This window comes from Octopus bimaculoides, chromosome 19 (genome assembly GCF_046866305.1).
Source record: "Octopus bimaculoides isolate indiv1 chromosome 19, ASM4686630v1, whole genome shotgun sequence".
Taxonomy (NCBI): domain Eukaryota; kingdom Metazoa; phylum Mollusca; class Cephalopoda; order Octopoda; family Octopodidae; genus Octopus; species Octopus bimaculoides.
Window position 1 is genome coordinate 28612822 of NC_142946.1, and position 21874 is coordinate 28634695.

General features: G+C 37.7%; 1 protein-coding gene across 2 annotated transcripts in view; it reads left to right on the forward strand.

The window, feature by feature from the left end:
• Nucleotides 1-4552, forward strand: part of LOC106878270 (uncharacterized) — a 40596-nt gene extending 36044 nt beyond the window's left edge. For both annotated transcript variants that reach the window (XM_089366685.1, XM_089366684.1), the window contains exon 3: nucleotides 3671-4552. In XM_089366685.1, the coding sequence (XP_089222811.1) occupies nucleotides 3671-4486 (816 nt within the window). In that variant the 3' untranslated portion in view covers nucleotides 4487-4552. The remainder of the gene's footprint in view (nucleotides 1-3670) is intronic.
• Nucleotides 4553-21874: the final 17322 nt, after the last annotated feature.

Sequence of the window (21874 nt, forward strand, 5' to 3'; positions counted from 1 at the left end):
CTTTGAAAGATGAATTGGTTGATGAGGATTTAACTACATATTGCAACTGTTTACAATCATTGTACGATGGCATGGTGGATCGATTTCAAGATGTTATTGCGCTGAATATTCCAAATTGGTATAGCAATCTGTTTGATGTAGATGCAGTTGATTGTGAGGACAATGTTCAGGAGGAATTGATAGAATTCCAAAATGACAATGATGCCACAATGCAATATCACCATAATGGCAAAAACGTTTTGTGGTACCATCAAAGTGTATTGAATTCCTACTCCAATCTGTGGAAATGTCTGAAATTACTTTTGCTTGCCTTCCCTACCTTGTACAATCTGGTTTTAGTGATGTTGGAACTTTACTTTCCCATAAAAAAATTGGATTGGATGTAACACAACGAGGAGACTTGCGGCTAAAGTTGACAAGTTTGAAACAGAATGTATCTGCACTAGCTGCATCGCACAAGACACATGGTTCTCATTAAAAGGTTGTATTCTTTTCCTTTATAATGCAATCATTAATTATTTTTGCATCAGTAGTTTTGATCAATGGTTCATCTGGTGAAAATAAAGATAAGTGTAAAAGAAAGCTCAAGTTTACTGAAGTTAATCTGTCTGCATAATATAGAGTTAACGGTAGAATTTTATTCACACTAATGGAAAAACTAAACCTACAATAAGGGATTTGTAAACAATTGCATATTTATTCCAAACAGCACTAACCCAGCAACAAGTCTACAATATAGTGTGTGTGTCAAATGATACAAGGGGTGTTCTAGGGGATTTAGTGTTAGGAAGGGTTGTGTCAGGGTTTTTTTAAACAGGTGGATGATGGAGCATTTTTTAGCCGATAGATGGGCGGTATTGCAATTTGGCATGAAAAGTTTGGGTAACACTGGTCTAATCTGACTCCTGTAGGCTTTACAGGTCAGTAGCGACTTGTTTAGCTTCCAGTAGCAGGATCCTTGTCCAGTCATACTATCTACATCCAGCTTACAGTTCACCAGTTTGTGATTACTGTTGCTGATAATGGTTAATTGTGGACAACTAGGTATATTCTTGTCCTTACTCCTAATTAATATTCTGTCTAGATGACCCATCATTTTTTGACCATGTCCACTGTGGAACATTTGGGTCATCTTGTCTGTATCGATCTGCCAGCTGAAAGCGTCTGAGCAGATTGTTGAGGCAAGAGCTTACCTTCCTAAAACGATTCAAGCCAGTGTAATCTATGCATGCACCACTTCTTTTTCTGCCACTGGTGGTCTTCGCATTCAGCCCTAATGTGCCTTCTTTGACCACATTTAAAGCACCTGGGCTTCCTGCCTGCCATGTTTACCCTCAACTTTGTTTCCCCCACCAAAATAATAATAATTTTTCCTAGGTCTTCTGGTGCAGCCTGTATTATCAACTCTAAGGCCTGTCTTACCCACTTCTGTTTTTGGTACTTGTAGGCTTGAATGATAGTTATTTTATCCTCCAAGCCCATTAATATGGCATCAATAAGCCAAGCAACATCTATTTCCAGTGGTATTTCCCCCACCCTTACCTTAGAAGTTCATCTACCAAGGTATGTGGCAGGAGAGCCACCTCAGCTGTTTTCAATGAGTTCATTGAATGTTGCTTGGCTTTTCCTTCAGTATAAAAACACCTCCACTGTGCTGTATCTCTTTCCCATGGTTATGTAGGTAACATCTATCCAAATGGGACAAAGGCATTTCTGTACTGCTTCTTTAGTTGCCTGTTATATCCTTTTTGTTTTCATTGATACTGTTTTGGAAATCAGTTTTCCTTGCTGCATTCTATATAATTTCATCAGGAGGTGAAACTTTCACCTTGTTACGCTCTCTTCATAGTATATTCTTATGTCTGCCCAGTTCAAAGCAGACGTTTTCTTTTACCACACTTGCAGCCAAAGCAAAGTTTATGTTTCTCTCCATGTATTCTTCTTTTCTGCTTTGTTCTGCTTTCTTCTGTCTATCCCTTTCTTTTATTCCATGTTCCATGCTGTCATGTTCTATGCAACTCACCATTAGCATTTCTTCGTTGCTTGACAAGTTATTCGTGTTGCTCAAAAAATTTTTAAACGTTGAAATCGCTTGTCTGCAACACTGTAGAAATACATTGTTTTACACAAAACAAATTCGATTAGAAATAAATTCTAGCACATTAAACGCATACACTTACTTCAGACTTAATTTTTCGTCTCTATTTCCAAAATCCTTCACACCACCATTGAAAAACACGTGGCGTTATTTAACAGTCTGCTACTATTTATATGTAGTGGTCCAGTCTATTCTCACCAGGGGGCATTGTACTCTCACACAACAGTATTGAAAGGGTTAAACCAGAAACTTTTCAGCATCCCCTTGTAGATGCTCTTCCTAACCTCAACCCATTACAGTGTAGGCTGGGTGCATTTTATCAGGCCCACTGGCATTAGATAAATTATCTCAATACTTTCTTTATCCATACAGCTTCATGTCATTTACAAACAAAAGATGTATTTGTGAATATCAGGGTATATATTTTTATAACAGTACATCTTGGTCCACAGACTCCTATAGCATCATGTAGCAATGGGATTTTACTTTAACCCTTTTATTACCAACTTTGCTGTTTTCATAAGTTTTGAATTAAAATCTTCCACCAAACCTTAGTCACAATTCATGTTCCTAACACCAGCTTAATGATTACTAAATTCTTTGTTATATTTAAAGTAATTGAAAGAAACACAGAGCATCTCAAAATTAATACAGTAACGAAAGGGTTAAACTGTTCTACATGTACTTAGAGTTTTACACCTCACTTTTCTGGAAGTGTGGCAGGAGACCAACCTGCTTTTGTAGGAACTTGTAACAGGTCTATTTTTATTCAGAATTACAGTTCCCTTTGACAAATTGCCTTTTTTGCAGCTTGCACAGTATATGACTCCTTTGTGTGACTAGGGAAGAGTCTTGTTTAGTTTGTTTTCAGTGCCCAACTCTCTAGATGAGAAGGCTCTTCTTGATGATATTAGGAGATAGATTAGTTACCAAGGAAACTCAGTAGTATGGGGCACTGAGAATAAAGGTTGTTTCCCGATCTAAAGGTGTGGGAATGTGACTGTCTTCATGACATATAGACAGGAGACACTTAGCTACACTAGAAATTTATCAATCAATGTAGATACACCTTTCTAACAGTTATTTATAACTACAATTCTAAAAAGTCTAGAATTTTATAGCATACTCAGAAAAAAGTGAAATTCATTTTATATTTCTAGTTGAAATGCCTACTAAAGTAATTTCTTGTTCCCTAATATTTATATAATAATCCAGTAAAGTCCAGAACTCAAAAAAGTCCCATTTTCTGTAGTCTTTCTGAGAATTAATATTTGGCATTCCAGTTAAGTGATGAAAAGAGCACTGTCTAATTCAACAAATGGAGATAGTAATTCTAAATATTTAATGCATTTATTAATAATTGAACAAAAGCTGAAACAATATTCTGTTGACAATTTAATTTATAATAATAACCATAATATTAACCATACTTCCAATTTTTTTATGATAGTTTGAGTTTTTATATTAAATCAGCTCATAATGTTAACAATGACCAATTTGTTCTTTAAAATTGAATTTGTGATATTTTTAATAATATTTGTAAATAAATAGTACATCTTTTTAAATTTGCAGCCAAAATATTCGAGTGGAAAGGATAATCTGATGAAACCAAAAGTAAGTCGATGGGAATCTAAAGAAACTGCAATATCCATTAAAAAAGAACCGAGACCAAAAAGTCATAATCAAAGTAAATCACCAAATATGCATCATCATCATCATCATCATCATAAATCAAACAGAAATACTCATGAACAATTAAATTACAATAGAATGTATGAAGATAGAAAAAGGGAAAAAGACTACAAAAGAAAAAATGCAAAGGATGCTTTAAAAAGTAATACAAACAATCCCAAATCTACTGCTACAGCAGAAGTATCGAAAGCTGACGCTAGCATGGAGTTGTCTGGTAAGCTAACTGAACATAGTAATACGTACAATGGTATAGTCATCAAGTACAATGAACCTGCAGAAGCCCGCAAACCTAAAAGACGTTGGCGTCTCTACCCTTTTAAAGGCTCAGAAGAACTGCCTATGTTACCAATTCATAGACAAAGTGCGTATTTAATTGGTCGGGAACGTTTGGTTGCTGACATCCCAGTTGGACATCCTTCATGTTCTAAACAACATGCAATATTACAATTTCGGAAGGTACAGTTTAAACGTATTAATGGAACAATTGGATTTAGAGTGAGACCATATTTGATGGATTTAAATTCTTCAAATGGGACTTATATAAACTGTAAAAAGATTAAGCCACAATGTTATGTGGAACTTTTTGAAAAAGATCTTATAAAATTTGGATACAGTTCTCGAGAATATATTTTGTTACATGAAGAATCAAATACTTTAGAAGTTGAATCTATGGACAGAGATGAGGTTAGTGATTAAATAAATATCTGTATACCATTTGACCGCTGTAAACTGATAGAAATAAAATCTTAACAAACTCTTTAACTTTTGTTTTTATCTTAAACTGTTTGGTGTAACTAAAAAGTGCTTTAATACTTGACTTTAATATTTTTTAATATGGTTTCAAAGGTAGTATGAACTATTCTTATCACTTACTAACTTTCAAAGTGAGTAGAATGTCAAACTAACAACTAAAATGTAACTATTCATATTCTATGACCACTGTTAATCAGTAGCTAATACTAAAGTACTTAATCTTTGCTAACCCTGTCCACTTAGTTTATATTTCACAGAAATGTAGATGTATGCTGTATGCAAGAAGTACAATGACAGGGAGTCCCAACTAGACTGCTCGTGGACAAGGAGCATATAAATTCTTCTGACTGGGAGAAGTGATGAGGTTAATGGTATGTGTATACTTTTAGCAGAGAAGTGGGCAGATAAGATGATTGAGGTAGTCAGTGTGTGATAGGATTTTCAAGCTAAGAATAGTCTTGTATAATATGTCACCTCTGCATATGCTCCACATGCTGGACTTGCAGGCGAACAGTGTACAGATGTGTCTTTTCAGGCTAACCATAGAAAGACAACATTTAGTTCATAATTAGCAAGTATGTTCATTCAGGTGGTGAAGATTTACTATTTGCTTGCTTTGGTTCATTGTGACAAGTTGAACATTTAAAGAGATTAATATCTCTGAGTTTTCCTTTCCTTGCATCTCATTTTAATTTTGTGCTTAATATGATTCTCCTCAAACTGCAGGGATGCATTCAGCATATGCTTTCTTACATGATGCCCACTTTCCACATAGATATTGCCTTTTTTCAGGTCAGATTTAAGGCAGTCCTTGTATCTTAATTCAAGATTGTAAGGTTGTCTTTTCTCAGAGCATTGTTCACCCATAGAGAAGCTGCTTTGAAATTTTTTCATCTTTTATACGAAATACATGGTCTATCTGCCTCAGTCTCCTATGTTGTAAAAGAACCTCTATGCTTACAACATTTACTTACTCCACCAAGGCTTCAATATCATTCATATTGTTGCATATTCTTTTGCTGAAAACACTCCAGATATTTAACATGCTTTGAAAATGATATTCATGTTTCACAGCCTTACAGTAGAATACACAAAATGTATCTTTTGAAAATAGTGTTCTTTTTTATAGTATCATTGAGGCTATGATGAAGAGTGTAATCTTCCAAAAGATAGCCAAGGCTTCTGAACTTCATTTGTAATTTTGGGATCATTATTTGCATTCCTGTTCAGCTATAATTTTCATAGATTTACCAAATACAGTTATTTGGTAAAACTAAGGATTCACATGAGGCTTTCTAGAGCAGGGTTGGCAAAGAATAACAGTTTTGTCAAGATTTATTGTAAGACCTAACACATTATATTCCAATGATCTATTTGATCGTGTACAATATCTTAGATGTTTCTGCCTTCCATGTTTACCCTCAACTTCGTTTCCCCCACCAAAATAATAATAATCAGAAATAAAGTAATTTAGAATTTAGCCTGTCATGGTTGAATAAAGATGTCTGTGCATTCTCCATCAATTACAATATATTTTTTCATATTATTATGGACAAACTTGATAATATTTGTAAATTTACCAGGGCAACCCACTTTTCAGAGAATTGTCCATAATCCATCACAATCAAAAGCATTAGTGAAGTCGATGAAACAATGATAAAGGTAAATTCTGCTCAATGCATTTCTTTTGTAGTTGATAAGTAAAAAGCATCATGTTATTGTTTCCTCCTTCATCATGGTTGATTGAAATTTGGGAAGATATATCCCAATGAGTCAGCACTAAGGTAAGAATTACCTCATATATCTTTATCACATTTTCCTTTATACTACATTTGATAATACATCTTCAATATTGCATCTCTCCAATCTTGAACTGTATCATTTTACCACAGAACATCCTACAGCTGATTTCCCTCTAATTCAAGCATTCATGCCAGAATAGCAAGATTTTTCCATTGTTAAGTTTGGGCAAAACAACTTGTACATCATTGAAAGAAAGTGGATTATCAAGAAGTGTCTGAATGAGCTCTAAAATAAACCAATCAGTACTTTAGCAGATCAGTAAAATATTCTTGCAGTTTTGCTATCTTTAGTACAGGATAATAAGTGAGGCCCATGAACTTGATTTATAAGAAAGTAAATTTCCTTAATGCTTTTAATACCAACCTGCTTCAGACTGCCTGTGATTTTCGGATGTAAACTTTCTACTTTAAAGTGATCTAAATTAAAAACCTCCTGTAAAAATTTCAGATTAATTTATGTACCAAATGCCAGCTTAGTAATGACAGTTATTTTACTATTCTTCATTATTTTCAAAATTACTGAAATAAAAGCAAGGTGTTTCAACAGAGAGATAAGATTATAAAAGGGTTAATATCTTGTTTGCCATATGCTATCAGATCACAAGCACATTGGAAATACCACTTGTTTTTCTTGCTTCTAATTTCCTTCTGAATGTTTGATTTAACTTTTATATTCAGCCAATAAATTTTATTTTAGCAGAGTTGTTTACGTAAGACTCTTTGCTTAGATAAACTTTTTATATGCTTTTTATTACTTTCAAACCAGCCCTTGCTTTTAGATTTTTGTAACCCCCCATACTACAATTTGATAAACATTGTTTTTCAAGTTATCCCATTTAGTAGTATCTTCTGCCTGACTGAATTTGCCACCAGGTTTGCAGCATCAAACCTTTCTTAAGCATTTAAAATTCTGCTTTCTTATTCTGAGTCTTACTTTAAACTTCAGTTTTATTTAAACCAGATTATGACTCAAATCTTTTCTAATTAGAGTATAATCAATCACATGCCATTTTTGGAGCTTAAGTGCATCCCAATTCCTTCATAAATCTATGTTAAAAAAATGTATTGAATATACAAACTGAAATTCAATTCTGTACTCATATGTAACAAAATTAAACTATTGGAGTTTTATCCCATGAAGTTCTAAACAGTTCCATTTTTCAAAATTCTCTTCATCTAGTGCATTAAGGAGCTCATAAATTTTTACTTTAGATCCAACTAGAATTTTCTCAGTAGTACCTCAGTTGCTCAAAAAACAGATTTTTGCCTACTTCAGACATATTGTTCGTGCATAGTCACTGAGGAAACATCACTGAGTAACCATAGGATAGCAACATGGACATAGACATGTGAAATAGTAGTTCGGTAAGATATGGGACTAATGTTGACTTAACTGCAAAACCCATTCCAGATTCCCTCTTCTGACTACCACCTCTTTCATATCAAAAAATAGTGTAGCCACCACTTATTTCAGCATTTTGACATATCACTAACAAAACAGATCCAAGATAAGGCAATTATATTCAACCTGTACTTGATAAGTTCTGTTAAAAAATTTTTTAAATAGTTTTTCTTTCAGTGGGTACCTCATTATCAATCAGAGTTCTTATACTCCAACAGCTTACCAGAAAATCAGATATGATGTCTTTCTTTGGACCCTCTGTATGGCCAAACCTGCAATTTATATTATTTTGAGAGTTATACATTTCATAAAACTGGTAGGGTTTTTTTGTTTTGTTTTAAAGCTGCCACCAGCCACTTATTACCCAAAATGTATCATGCAAAGAGTACATTAAAGACTACACAATATAGACGAGAATACATTTCCCAAAAGATATTAGGTTATTTGAAGACAGTTCAGCATAGGTTGACCATCTATATTAACAAGCAATACCTGTGCATAAATAAGATCTAAGATATCCATAGTAAAAGGTATGGCTTGCACATGTCCAAGCTGTCTTACTTGGTCATATATAAAATCACTAAAAACAAAGCAATACTAAAATTACTGAGCATTAGAAATGGTTGAAAGAGTAAAGGTTAATTTGGTTTGACCTACCAGGTTTTATTCAATGTGACCTTTTTCTAAACAAGCTACTTTCACCATGGCTAAACAGCACAGATCCATCCATTACTTGATGAATTTACAGAGCACTTATTCACCATCTCAAGTATTTTTAAGTCTTTGCACACTATTGTTTGATAGTCATTGACTTTACTTTGGGGTCACCTTTCCTTGGTTTTGTTTTTGTCCTGCTAGATTTCTAACAACTTCTACCAGGCTAACCTGGCATCTTATCTATTCTGTAGCTAATTATGGTAAATCCCAGCTGTTTCCTCTTGAAGCACATCTGCTTATTGCTTATTCCATTATTACAATCCAATATGTAGTCTCAGTTGCTGCTATTTGTTAGTGCAAAATACTTATTAAAATTGAGAACTATGGAAATATTATTTGCTGAGTTATTGTAAGTTAAATAATATTTAATTTCTCTGTCTGAAGAATTTCTGATAGGAAATTCCTTACATGTCTATCTAACATGTAAAACTTTGTAATTACTATTAGTAAATAAAACGTGTTAAAGGTGAATAAATAATACCAAAACATTTCAAGTTTCCTGTTTTGTTTTATATATATATATATATATGCATATAATCTTTTTACCAACCATGTAGCTTGTGTATCACTCTCTTCCATTATTCTTTTCACTACTACCCTTCCATTCAAGATCTCTTCCCACCCAGTTGTGTGGGAAAGAAAGGAACAAATGTAGGGAAAAAGTTTTTTCTCTTTAGTCTTACTGGAGGCAGAACATCATCTTTTATACTAGTACCATGTTAAAATGCACTTGGTAGACTTTTAATTGGTTGGTGAAAAGAAAAGCGTTCAGTCACAGAATCATACCAAAATAGAACATGTGAGTGAGTTCTGAGACAACTGACACCAGGACAACTCTTACTTGAACAATTCATATCTAGGACAACTGATATTTTACATGGAAAAATATGAGCAAGAGAAATAATATTCTTAAGATTATAAACCTGGAAAAGTACAGGACAAGTTATTCCACTTGAAAAAGTTCAGGACAAGTTATTACATCTGGTAAAGTACAGAACAAGAAAATTTTTACTTAAAAATATTGCAGCTAAGGATAAAATTTCAAATAAAATATTTAGATTTAGAAAATATTAGCTTTTATTAAAACTAAAAATGTTATTACATGTTATTCTATTTGTTATTACTTGTTACTTCTATTAAAAATTAAAAAGTAACTCAAAATATTTTTTGCACTTTAAAAAAATTCATTTTTTTAAAAATTATTAATTAATAATTAGAAATTTGAAAATAGGTTACAAAAAAATAATACTAGTACATATTTAGTACAATAAATAGAATAATACAAAAATTAGTTCATATATTACAATAAAATCTACCTATAACAACAAATTCAGAGCAAAATTTTTGATCTTGCATCCCTGCTCGTCAGTTAAAGACTTAATACAGGACTTCTTGCCCTTCTGACTCTCCACACGACGTGCCTATCTGGCTACATTGATAGCCTCTCGTTTCCTAGCGTGTAATTTAGCTCTGACTCGGCACCCTTCATGTTTGGCACTGAGGTGACGGTACCAGACCATTCTTGCCGCCAACACTCTGGATACGGAGCCAGATTCCATTGCCTCATCTAGACTCTTGACTAAGTCACCCTCTATTCTAGTCCTTTCTGAACTTAGCTGATTGCTAAATCTAATGGACTCAAGACGGATGGCTATCTTGAGGGCATGCCACCATCTATTAATGATGGGGCCACATAATGCCCTCTGCACTAACTCCTTAATCCGGGTACGGAAAGCTTCACAAGCCAAAATAGACTTGTTCATTTTCCAATACCCGGGCCCCTGTCTATGACACTTATCTACATGCACCACATACGTCATAAGTTTGTAATCCATGTAAGGCACAATACAAAATTGTGGACAGCTAAAGCTATGCTTATCTCTTTCCTTAACAAAAATTCTGTCTATGTACGATCTGCATGAGCCGACGTTATTACTCCACGTCCACTGTGGAACGCTCGGCTCATCCAGTCGGTAGCGGTCTACTAGATTAAAGCTTTCTAGTAGACCCTTGAGGCAAGGATTCCCTTTCCTATTGGTGGAGCCTACACTATCGACGCGTGCATCGAGAATAGTGCTGAAGTCCCCTAGCAAAACTACCGTTTTAGACGTCAATAAAAAGTACCCCAGGTTCTAAAAAAAACCCAACTGCCCCTGATCGTTAGGAGCATAGACAGCTACCAGCCTGAAGGACTGCTTACTTTCATGTGTTACATCCAGGATGACCAGCCTACCTGTCCAGAAAGACAGTACATATCTGTAAGTCCGAGTTCTTCCTAATAAGGACTGCCACACCTGCACCTCCCCTCCGGCTCGGAGAAATAAATTTCTCATAACCATTGAGGAGGGGCGAGAACGTTTCAGGTCCCTTCCTCTTGGACTCTATGTGAAATGAGGTCGTCCAGAAAACAAGCCTATTTCCATTTTGACCCCATTCCACGCACATTTAAACTACCCAACTTAATCATCATCATCATCATCATCATCATCATCGTTTAACGTCCGCTTTCCATGCTAGCATGGGTTGGACGATTTGACTGAGGACTGGTGAAACCGGATGGCAACACCAGGCTCCAGTCTGATTTGGCAGAGTTTCTACAGCTGGATGCCCTTCCTAACGCCAACCACTCAGAGAGTGTAGTGGGTGCTTTTACGTGTCACCCGCACGAAAACGGCCACGCTCGAAATGGTGTCTTTTATGTGCCACCCGCACAAGCCAGTCCAGGGGCACTGGCAACGATCTCGCTCGAAAATCCTACAGGAGCCAGTCAGGCGGTACTGGCAACGGCCACGCTCAAAATGGTGCATCTCATGTGCCACCCGCACAAGAACCAGTCCAGGGGCACTGGCAACGATCTTACTTGGCTTGCCGGGTCTTCTCACGCACAGCCCATTTCCAAAGGTCTCGGTCCGTAGTCATCGCCTCGGTGAGGCCCAATGTACGAAGGTCTTGCCTCACCACCTCAGCCCAGGTCTTCCTGGGCCTACCTCTTCCACGGGTTCCCTCAACTGTTAGGGTGTGGCACTTTTTCACGCAGCTATCCTCCTCCATTCTCACCACATGTCCATACCAGCGCAATCGTCTCTCTTGCACGCCACAACTGATGCTTCTAATGTTCAGCTTTTCTCTCAAGATACTTACACTCTGACGGGTATTCACATTGACATTACACATCCACATCCAACAAAAATAATCACTAACGGTTGTGAGAGGGAGCATGGCACTTTTTGTTTGCCAGCTTCCCTTACTCCTTCCACTGGGTTCTTTCTTGGGGTTGCCACCGGGCTCTGGGTTGGGGTGGCTGCTGGGCTAATTACCAATTTGCCCTCCTTGACGTCTATTATCAAATTGTTTTTGACATCCTCTTGTAACAGTCTATCTTTAAAGTCCTCTTCGCCCACCTTCACGTAGCAGTACTGAGCATCAGTGCCGCTCTTGAAAAATTTTATACGCTGGTGGGCTTTGGTAAATGTAGCGACTCTCTCATTCTTCTTATTTACTACAACAATTTTATAAGTTTTTTTAAGGCCTTTCAATGCAGGGGGAGGGGTGTCCTAAAGTTTTGTCTGACGAAAATTGTACTGGCGGGGTGGGAGTGGGAGGTTTTTTGTTCTTCTGTCTGTGAGTTTGATATTGGGCGGGGGGAACTGGTGCATGTTGCTTTTTTCTTTTATTGAATTCCATCTCTGTCGGTTCGATTTCTTCCTCAGTTGCTTTTTTCTCTGTCGTTTTAACTTTTTCTTGTTTTTTTCCTTGTTTTTTTTTTATTTTCTTTTGCCGCAATGGCTGTTTTCTTTTTCTCTTCATCCGCTTCTAAAGGGGCATCACTCGCGTTAGCGATGTTTTTCTTTTTCAAACAGTCAGAGCGTACGTGACCCTTTTGCCCACACTTGAAATATCTGGATCGACGTCCCTTTACTGACACGCGAATGGTGTGCCCCTCCCCCACAAACACCCTGTCGGGCAAATTTTCATGATTATTGTTCTCAGCCTGGACCACCATCTCTAGCTTCTGCCCTCGCCAATTACACGCCTCTTTCTTCCTCATGCTTAGAATATTAATTTTTTTCTTCTACGTCAAAAATGACGGTTGCTGCTACCCACATCACATTATATCCAACCGGTATATCTTCTACCGTCACACGCTCCGTTCTTCTCCCCATGTAAGTGGGCAGCAGCATTATTGTTTCGTTTTTCAAGGCTTCCATTGAAACCTCTTTAGCTATGTTAGCCGAGTCGAAGTGGACTTCAATCGTTGCACTTCTTGTACCCTGGCTAACATAGCGAATTTTGGGCCAAATTGGTGCCAAACACCTCTCGATGATATCATTTCGTACCTCTGCAATTTTCTTTTCCTTGACGTTGTACACCTTGTAAACAACAATTTTTTCCTTTATCGCGATAATGGTCTCGGGGGGGGGGGGGGGGGGGGATTAACTTTGTTTCCTCGTTTACCTTCTGTATCAACTTTCGAAACTAGAATAATTTCTCCATTGTTACCTCCAACTCAACAGCATTTCCGTTTACAGCCTGTGAGACACTTGGTTTTCCTTGGTTCTTTACATTTTGGTTAAGTTCTCCCACTATGGGAAGGTTACTTTTGGACAACAAATCTAATACCATAGATAACAGTGGAAATTTTCAACCCCATAGGGTGAAAATAACTGTAACACAAACAGTTCACAAAAACACAGTTCAAATTAAACAAAACACACGAACGAAAACGAACTCACTCAGTAGCAGCAACAAAAAATGTAGAATCAAAAATCAAAAAGGTCACTCTAGCAAGAGGTAAAAAGGCCTACCAGCTGGTTGAAAATTTTTTATTATGATCACTATGGATCAAATACAGAGATGGGTACAATACAGGACAAACAAATAAACAAAATGTATGAGTTCTATGTTCTTTAAAAATTAATGATTGTCTTTATATATATCAAACTTTAAAATTCATATGTTCGTTGACTGTTTCCTTTTTTTTTTCTTTCCCCTTTTAGATATACAGACATACATATACATGCATACACACACACACACACACATATATACACATATATACATACATACACACACATACACAGATATATATATTTTATAATAAAAAGATTGGTTTTTCAACCCGGCAGCCTATAAGGCCCAGCAGCTCGCCTTTTATTTTCCCGATGATTAGTTTGGGTGACTCACACCCACCTTTTTCACTACTACCTTCCATCTCTGTTCATATACTCTAGTTGACAGGGTCCTCTTTTCCAGCCCTATCTTGCTCTTCAGATGGTATTTGAAGTAAGTCAGCAATCCAGGGCCGGATATGTAGGACCCTGTCATAAAAACTTCCATTCTTGTCCTCCATATACACTCTTTCAACATTGCTACCGTACAGAAAAAGCAAGCCTCATCTTCCTTTGAGAGTCCAATTGGCGGTATCATCTTTATCATAGATTCAGCCGACAGCTATACTCGTCCCAGATGCGACAACACGTGTTCTACATAAATTATTAAGCTGGAGAGCTGCCGACAATGTACAAAAGCGTGTTGGACAGTTTCACTGTCTTGCTCGCATCGTGGACATGTTAGTGGCACTGCTAAACCATGCCTGGATAACTTCTCGCGAACAGGTAGAGCATTCCTATAACACTGCCAAGTCAGAGATTTTTGGAAATTATCCAAGTACTCCGGCTTGAAGGTTTTCTGAAACAGGTTCTCGTCGAACCCCAGAGCCCTTCCTAGGACGTCATCGTTTTTCCCCTCCACTAGCCCTCTGTAGAATACCGGGGTAGTATTCCCGCAGCCAGCCTTGCCCATCTTGTGGATAAGCCAGAGTGCCATAAAGTCAGATTATGCCTTCTAATGAGACCGGGTTTAAATCTTTCCAGCGAGGCCGGTCGTGGTAAAAACTCCTCCGCCAACAGACTCCACACCTTATCACCCTCCAGGTGGCACCAGAGATGTCTCAGCCTCAACACATGTCTGCGCATCATTAGCCAGGGCATCCCCAAACCACCCTTTAGCGGTTCCTGGCAGCACACGGAGCGCCTCACAAGTGGCTCTCCCTTGTTTAGCCAAAAATCAGGGCAAGGCACAACGGACAGGCAGTAGGTGATTACAGATGCTATAAACACCTGCACCACCTCCACTCTACCCTTCAAGGACAGAGACCTTCTGGACCACTTGCGTACTATGGCCTCCACCTTGTTCACTACCTCGCTCCAATTCTTCTCCGTCTGGGAGTCTGAACCAAACCAAACTCCAAGCAACTTAACAGGACCATCTGTCTAGTGTTCAACGACACTGGACGATAACGGCTTGTTCCTCCAGGTGCCGAGGCGCAAACCGATGGACTTGGGAGTCCGGGGTATTGGATTTTTTTCTTTTGTGTGTGACTGTCGTGAATTCCATTTCACTTTCATTTGCTTGGTTCTCCTCCTCTTTTTCGTTTTTGTTTTGTTTTTCATTCTTCTTTTTTTTCCTCCTTTTGGTTTTCACTTTGTTGTTGTTGTTTTCTCCGGGTTTTCTTTGGTTGTTGCAGCGTCTGGTTTATGTTTATCTGTGTTTATCACAGCGCTTTTGTCTGTGTTTATCACTGCGCTTTGGGGAGGAGCATCAGCCTTTTTTTTTTTTTTTGTGCAGACGGAGCGAACATGGCTCTTCTGCCTGCATTTAAAGCATCTAGGCCTATGTCCCTCCACCGATACACGTATGGTATGCCCCTCCCCTATGAAGACTCTATCTGGTAAATTTTCGAGGATTGAATTGTCGGCCTGAATGACCATTTCAAGGCTCTGACCTTTCCAATTTGTTGCCTCTTTTTTTTTTCATGCTTAGAATCGATAGCTTTCCTTCTATGTCGTAGATAATAGCAGTTGCTACCCACATCACGTCATAACCATCGGGTATCTCTTCCACAGTAATTTTTGCCATTCTGCGGCCTAAGTAAGTAGGCAGCAGCATTATCTGTTCGTTTTTTAGTGTCTGGGTTTACACCTCTTTCGCTACATTTTCCGACTCAAAGTGTGCTTCTATTGTTGCGCTCCTCACTCCTGGGCAAACATAGCGAATCTTCTTCCATATTGGTAACAAGCACCATTCAACAATTTCATTTTTTACATCCATAATTTTCTTTTCTTTTAAGTTGTAAACTTTGTAGACTACGGTTTTTTTTTAATGGCTTCGATGGTTTCAGGGGGCGGTACCAATTTTGTCATTTCACCTGTTTTTTCTATTAAGTTTCTGAACTGGAAGAGTTTCTCCATAGCTACTTCCAGTTCAATTACGTTGCTGCCTACGGCGTCAGAAAAACTTTGCTTCGCCTGGGTGTCCTTTTGAGTAACAGTATTTTTACCTCCTCCCATCTCGGGAAAATCGGTCTTTGAAGATAATTCAAATTCCATAATGAATGTATAAACTTGTCACAAATGACAAGAAAAATAATTTTCACAATAACCTAGAAAGGTTGACAAAAAAACAGAAATTTTCTGCCCCATAGGGCGAAAATAACTGTAAAACAGTTCACCAAAAAAGTCCAAAATAAATTATTCAACAAAAATATTAACAAATAAGTAACCAAAGAACGAACTCACATCAAAAAGGGTAGCAACAATAAAGACATCCACATTCACTGGTTACAAAATTAGAAATGATCTAATTATAAATCTCACAGAGAGACATAAGCAGCAGTGTTACGATAAAGCAGTTGTTTACTGTCAACCTAATGTGACAGACCCATTAAGGGAAACCAGTGAATGTGTTTTCACTGAAAATATATATATTTGTGAAGGCTAGACATGCTTTTTCAACCAGCTGGTCAGCTACTTCAGGCTGATGACGAGCAATGACTCAGAATAATGTCCCTGAATGCAGACTAAAGCTGGGTGGGGAAGCTTGTCTCCCCTTCACAAATATAAGGACACAGGAAATGTGTCAAGGCCAACAGGAAGCGGTCCAGCTTCCTAGGGCTAAATAGCAGCAGTATGATTCCCTTAATGGGTCTATCACATTAAGTTGATAGTAAACAACTGCTTTAAAATATACTTTGTTTTTAAAATAAGAAAGTTAATTATACTTAAATCCAATTTTTTGCCTTGTTTATATTCTTTTCATGATATTTTACCTCACAACTTTTTTGATATAGATTTTTGTTGCATGGAATCAAAACTATGAAATTCTTCATGCTTTCTTCTACTGGACCAAACCTCAATTTTTTTATGCCAAAATGTAGCTTGGGACCAGTCCTCTTCAAAAATATTAGCAGTTTTCAATTTGGTTAAGAACTGAATTAGTGAGAAATCTCTGAGATAGGTGAGTAAATTGCAGCCTCAAGATTGAATGATGGGACAACTCATAACAGGTATAAAGTGATAAAGATTTAACTCTGAAAGAAATTTTGTGTTGTATGTATGCAGGTGTGCTTGTGTGGTATGTATTTGTGTGTTTGTGTACGGTTATTTTATTCTTTCTTGATTTTTCTTTCAAAATTAAATCTTTATTACTTTATACCTAGTATGAGTTGTTCTCTATATCAATTCTCTTAGATATCAATTGTCCAGGAGTGAGTTGTCTAATAAGAGCTGTCTTGGTACCAGTTGCCACGGCACAATGTGAGTGGGACAAGTTCCTCCAATTTGTCTAGTATGACAATAACTTCAAATAAGAACTAACTTGAACTCATCTAACTCATTCCAGATAAGGTGATTGAGGTAGTCTGAGTGTGTGATAGGATTTTCAAACTAAGAATAGTCTTGTATAATATGTCACCTCTGCATATGCTCCACATGCTGGACTTGCAGGCGAACAGTGTACAGATGTGTCTTTTCAGGCTAACCATAGAAAGACAACATTTAGTTCATAATTAGCAAGTATGTTCATTCAGGTGGTGAAGATTTACTATTTGCTTGCTTTGGTTCATTGTGACAAGTTGAACATTTAAAGAGATTAATATCTCTGAGTTTTCCTTTCCTTGCATCTCATTTTAATTTTGTGCTTAATATGATTCTCTTCAAACTGCAGGGATGCATTCAGCATATGCTTTCTTACATGATGCCCACTTTCCACATAGATATTGCCTTTTTTCAGGTCAGATTTAAGGCAGTCCTTATATCTTAATTCAAGATTGTAAGGACATCTTTTCTCGCTCTTCAGAAAAGGCATAGGTAGAAACTCCATAAGATGTACCCAGTATAAGCTATAGACACATAAGAGGTACTGCAATGTCAGGGGAAAGTTAACGGAAACTAGTTTTTGTGTGTGGAAGATACATAGGTACAATTAACACTAAAAAAACTTACAGAAAATAGACTCCATCAAATTCCAGGAGGGACACCTAGAAGTAGTTTATAGCTTCTATTATCTAGGTGACCAAGTCAGTAGCAGAGGTGGATGGTCCTAGAGTGTAGCTGCTAGAATAAGAATAGGATAGGCAAAGTTCAGAGAGCTCCTACCTCTGTTGGTAACAAAGAGCCTCTCTCAGAGTAAAAGGCAGATTGTATGATGCCTGCTTGCATGCAAACAGCCATGCTACACGGCAGTAAAACATGGGCTGTAACTGACAAGGATATACATAGGCTTGAAAGAAATGAACCTAGCATGCTTTGCTGGATGTGCAATGTCAGTATGCATGTGTAAGCATCTTGAGAGAAAAGTTGGTTATAAGAGGCATCAGATGTGGTGTGCAAGAGAGACAACTGCGTTGCTATGGTCATGTGATGCATATGAATGGACAGCTGTGTGAAGAAGTGCCAATCTCTAACAGTGGAGGGAAGCTGTGGAAGAGGTAGACTCAGGAAGACATGGGATGAGGTGATGAAGCATGATTTTGAATGTTGGGCCTCATGGAGCCAATGACTAGTGACCAAGACCTTTGGCAATATGCTTTATTTGAGAAGACCAGTCAAGCCAAGTGAAATCATAATCGTGGCCATTGTTGGTGTCACATAACTGGCACCCATGCCAGTGGTATGTAAAAAGCACCTTTCGAGTGTTGGGCTTCACAGAAGCAATGTGGCCAATGACAGTGTCACATAATTAGCACCCATGCTGGTTATACGTAAAAAGCACCTCTTGAGTGTTGGACCTCACAAAGGCAATGACAAATGACTGAGAACTTTGGCAATATGCTGTGATTGAGAAGAAGACCTATCAAGCCAAGTGAAATCATAGTCGTGACAAATACTGGTGTCACTACTGGCACCTGTGCCAGTGACATGCAAAAGCACCCATTGAAGGCCAAGTTGATAACGATAAGGAGGATTTTACTGGTATGAGAAACACTGTAACTTTTAGAGATGCTTACATCACTAATAAGTTTAGAGAAGCTGAAACTGGTTGGAGAAATATCAGCTAAACAGTAAGTTTGGACAGTCCTCTACTGTGCAGTGAATTTGTGCAATGGTTAAAAGCTTTGCTGGTTCTGAAAAAGCAAGCCAGATTTTGGTTGGTATTTATTCCTGGATCAAACTTTATTAAGCAAATCTATAAATATATAGCATTCCAACCATAATTGTCCTGTCTTTCTTCATCCTGACATATCTAGAATTACATTTATCTGATATATCCTTTTTTAATGATGGTAGGGTGTAACTGGAGAGAGATTTGGTAGCTATTTCTCACAGATAGATAAATGAATAGAAATCCCTTGATTCATTCACTATTAAAATATTGGAAATTGCAAGATCTAGCACTTGTGAGTAATGTAGAAATTTTAATCCTCAAATCAGAACTTATGGAATTTTCAAATATTCAAAAATGTCCTGCTTTCTGACTCATTAAATTGATATAAATTGATAAATTAAGAAGTTAGTGAGATGGATGTGTTCTGAGAAAATGTCAATATTTTAATCTATATTAATGTACACTGCTTGTTGATGTTGCTGCTGTTATTATTATCCTGCACATATGTCCAGCTAAGCTGAGAAAATCTCTTGTCTTAATCACATCATTCACTTAATAATACTAACCTGCTAGTAACTTGATTTGAACTAACTTTCATATTGCTTGCTTTAATTTTACAATATTCCCTCTTGTAGTATGTTACTTATTTGTGATGCACCCACCCAAACCCTCTTGGAGAGGAGCTTCAGCCAAGTCTCTCACAGGCAAGACATATAGGTATAAACTCTTCGGGGAGGGTACCAGTGACAGGGTACGTGGTATGGGCATACTACTTGCAGAGAAATGGGTTCATAAGGTCATAGCGATTAGTCAGAGTATGCAGTAGAGTACTTAAGCTCAGGCTAGTTTTGCAGTATAGGACAGTGACAATTATCTCTGCCTATGCACCCCAAGTGGGTCTACCAAATGAACAAAAGGACCACTTCTGCAGCCTACCTCAAAAATGAATGATAATGATCTCATCTTTGTGGCTGGTGATTTCAATGGACATGTTGGGCAGCAGCCAGGTATTTTCCATGGTGTAAATGGGGGGGCCATGGAACTGGTTCCCAAAACAAAGAAGGAATAAGGCTACTGGAGTTTTGTGATGCGAATAATCTATCGATTTGCAACACAAACTTCAGGAAGCCAGACAACCACTTGATAACCTATTAATTAGGTGACTACACTAGCCAGATCAATTACATTCTCACCAAACAATAAGATACATGGTTGCTCATAAGTGCAAAGACCTTCCCTGGTGAAGAACATACCCCCAGCATAGACTAGTTATTAGTGGCTTTAGACTTCAGGTCAGAAGGATGCCAAAAAGAAGACTGATCTAGCAAAAAAGGATCTGAAAGCTTAAAGATCCTTTGTATGGTCAGGAATTTAGGGATACCCTAATTAAGAAATTTGACAAGAAGGAGGAGGAACTACAGACTTGTAACATAGAGGGCAACTGAAATTCCTACGGGACAGCTTCCTGACAAAATCTGCAGCTGATGCAAAGTCCCATCTAGACTGAGGGTGACATGGTGATAGAATGATGCTGTAGACAAGGCCATTAGAGCAAAGAAACGGGACTGGAAGTGTGAGGGTAGCATGGAATTGTATCAGAAAGCCAGGAAAATAGCAGAAAAGAAGTTTGCCAATGTTCTGTGACATGAGGGCAGAGACTTGAAGCGTTTTGGATTGCAAGACAGTGTGTGAGAGAAAATCATTATGTTATAGGATTATCATTATGTTATAGGAAAGAAATGTGTCCGCATGGATGATGGTTCACTTGCATTTAATGATTCTACAAAGAAAGAGGTTTGGAAATGCCATTATGAAAGGCTGTTAGATGTGGAGAATGAATGGGACGAGGGAAGTCTGCCAAATGTAGACCCAACTGAGGGACCAACTATCCAAATCGACAATGGCTTGGTAGATAAAGCAATTAAGAATATGAAGGAAGCACCACTGAGATGCTTAAAATATATGGTGGATACATCCTAGTCATCTGTACAATTAATCAGGTCCATGAGGAAGTCATACCCAACGATTGGTGTAGCAGCACTACCATCAACTGCCACAAAGGCAAAGGTGATGCCTTAGACAAAATTAATTACAAAGGCATCAAATTGTTGGATCAGGTGATGAAAGTCACAGAAAGGGTCATGGCTCAATTAAGTAGGGAGAGAATTAGTTTATATGAGATGCAGTTCAGATTTGTGCCAGATAGGAGTATGACTGGTGTTATATTTTAGGTTAGGCAACTGTAGGAGAAATATCTAGCCAAAGATAAATCTCTGTACCTAGCTTTTGTTGACATGGAGAAAGCCTTTGACAAAATACCCCGCTCCCTTATCTGGTCGTCAATGTGGAAGCTAGGGGATAGATGAGTGGCTGGTGAGACTTATACAAGCCATGTATAGGGATGCTGTCAGTAAGGTGAAGATTAACAATGAATACAGCAATAAATTCAAGTTACAAGTAGGAGTTCACCAAGGCTTAATCCTCAGCCCCCTCTTGTTCATCATAGTCTTCCAGCCAATAACAAGAATTTAAGATGGGCTGCCTCTGGGAGCTCCTCAATACTGATAACCTTACTCTTATAGCTGAATTACAACTGGAACTAGAAAAGAAATTTTGTGTGTAGAAGCAAAGTCTAGAATCAAAGGGCCTTAGAGTTAATCTAGCAAAAACCAAAGTAGGAGAGCCGACAAATCACAAATCCCATGAGAATGTCAAAGCTTAGGTAATTTCTTCAGCACTTTGTCCACTGTTTCAGTGTTTCAACACATGTTTTACACACTATACGGGGTGCCCAGGTTTTGTTTTGATCAACCAGTTTCATGCCAAAATAAGCAATGTACACTCCCTTCACAAAATCTGTGATTTTGTTTCACTGACTAGGTAAAGTGTAACATTCACAAATGTAGCAGACGACACCAGGGCTGTTTTTGTATTTACTTCTTTCACAACTGGCCATATTTCTGAAATATAAAACATATATTTAAGCCAGTTGTCACCTGGGAGAAGCATTCTCAGAATTGTCAAAGT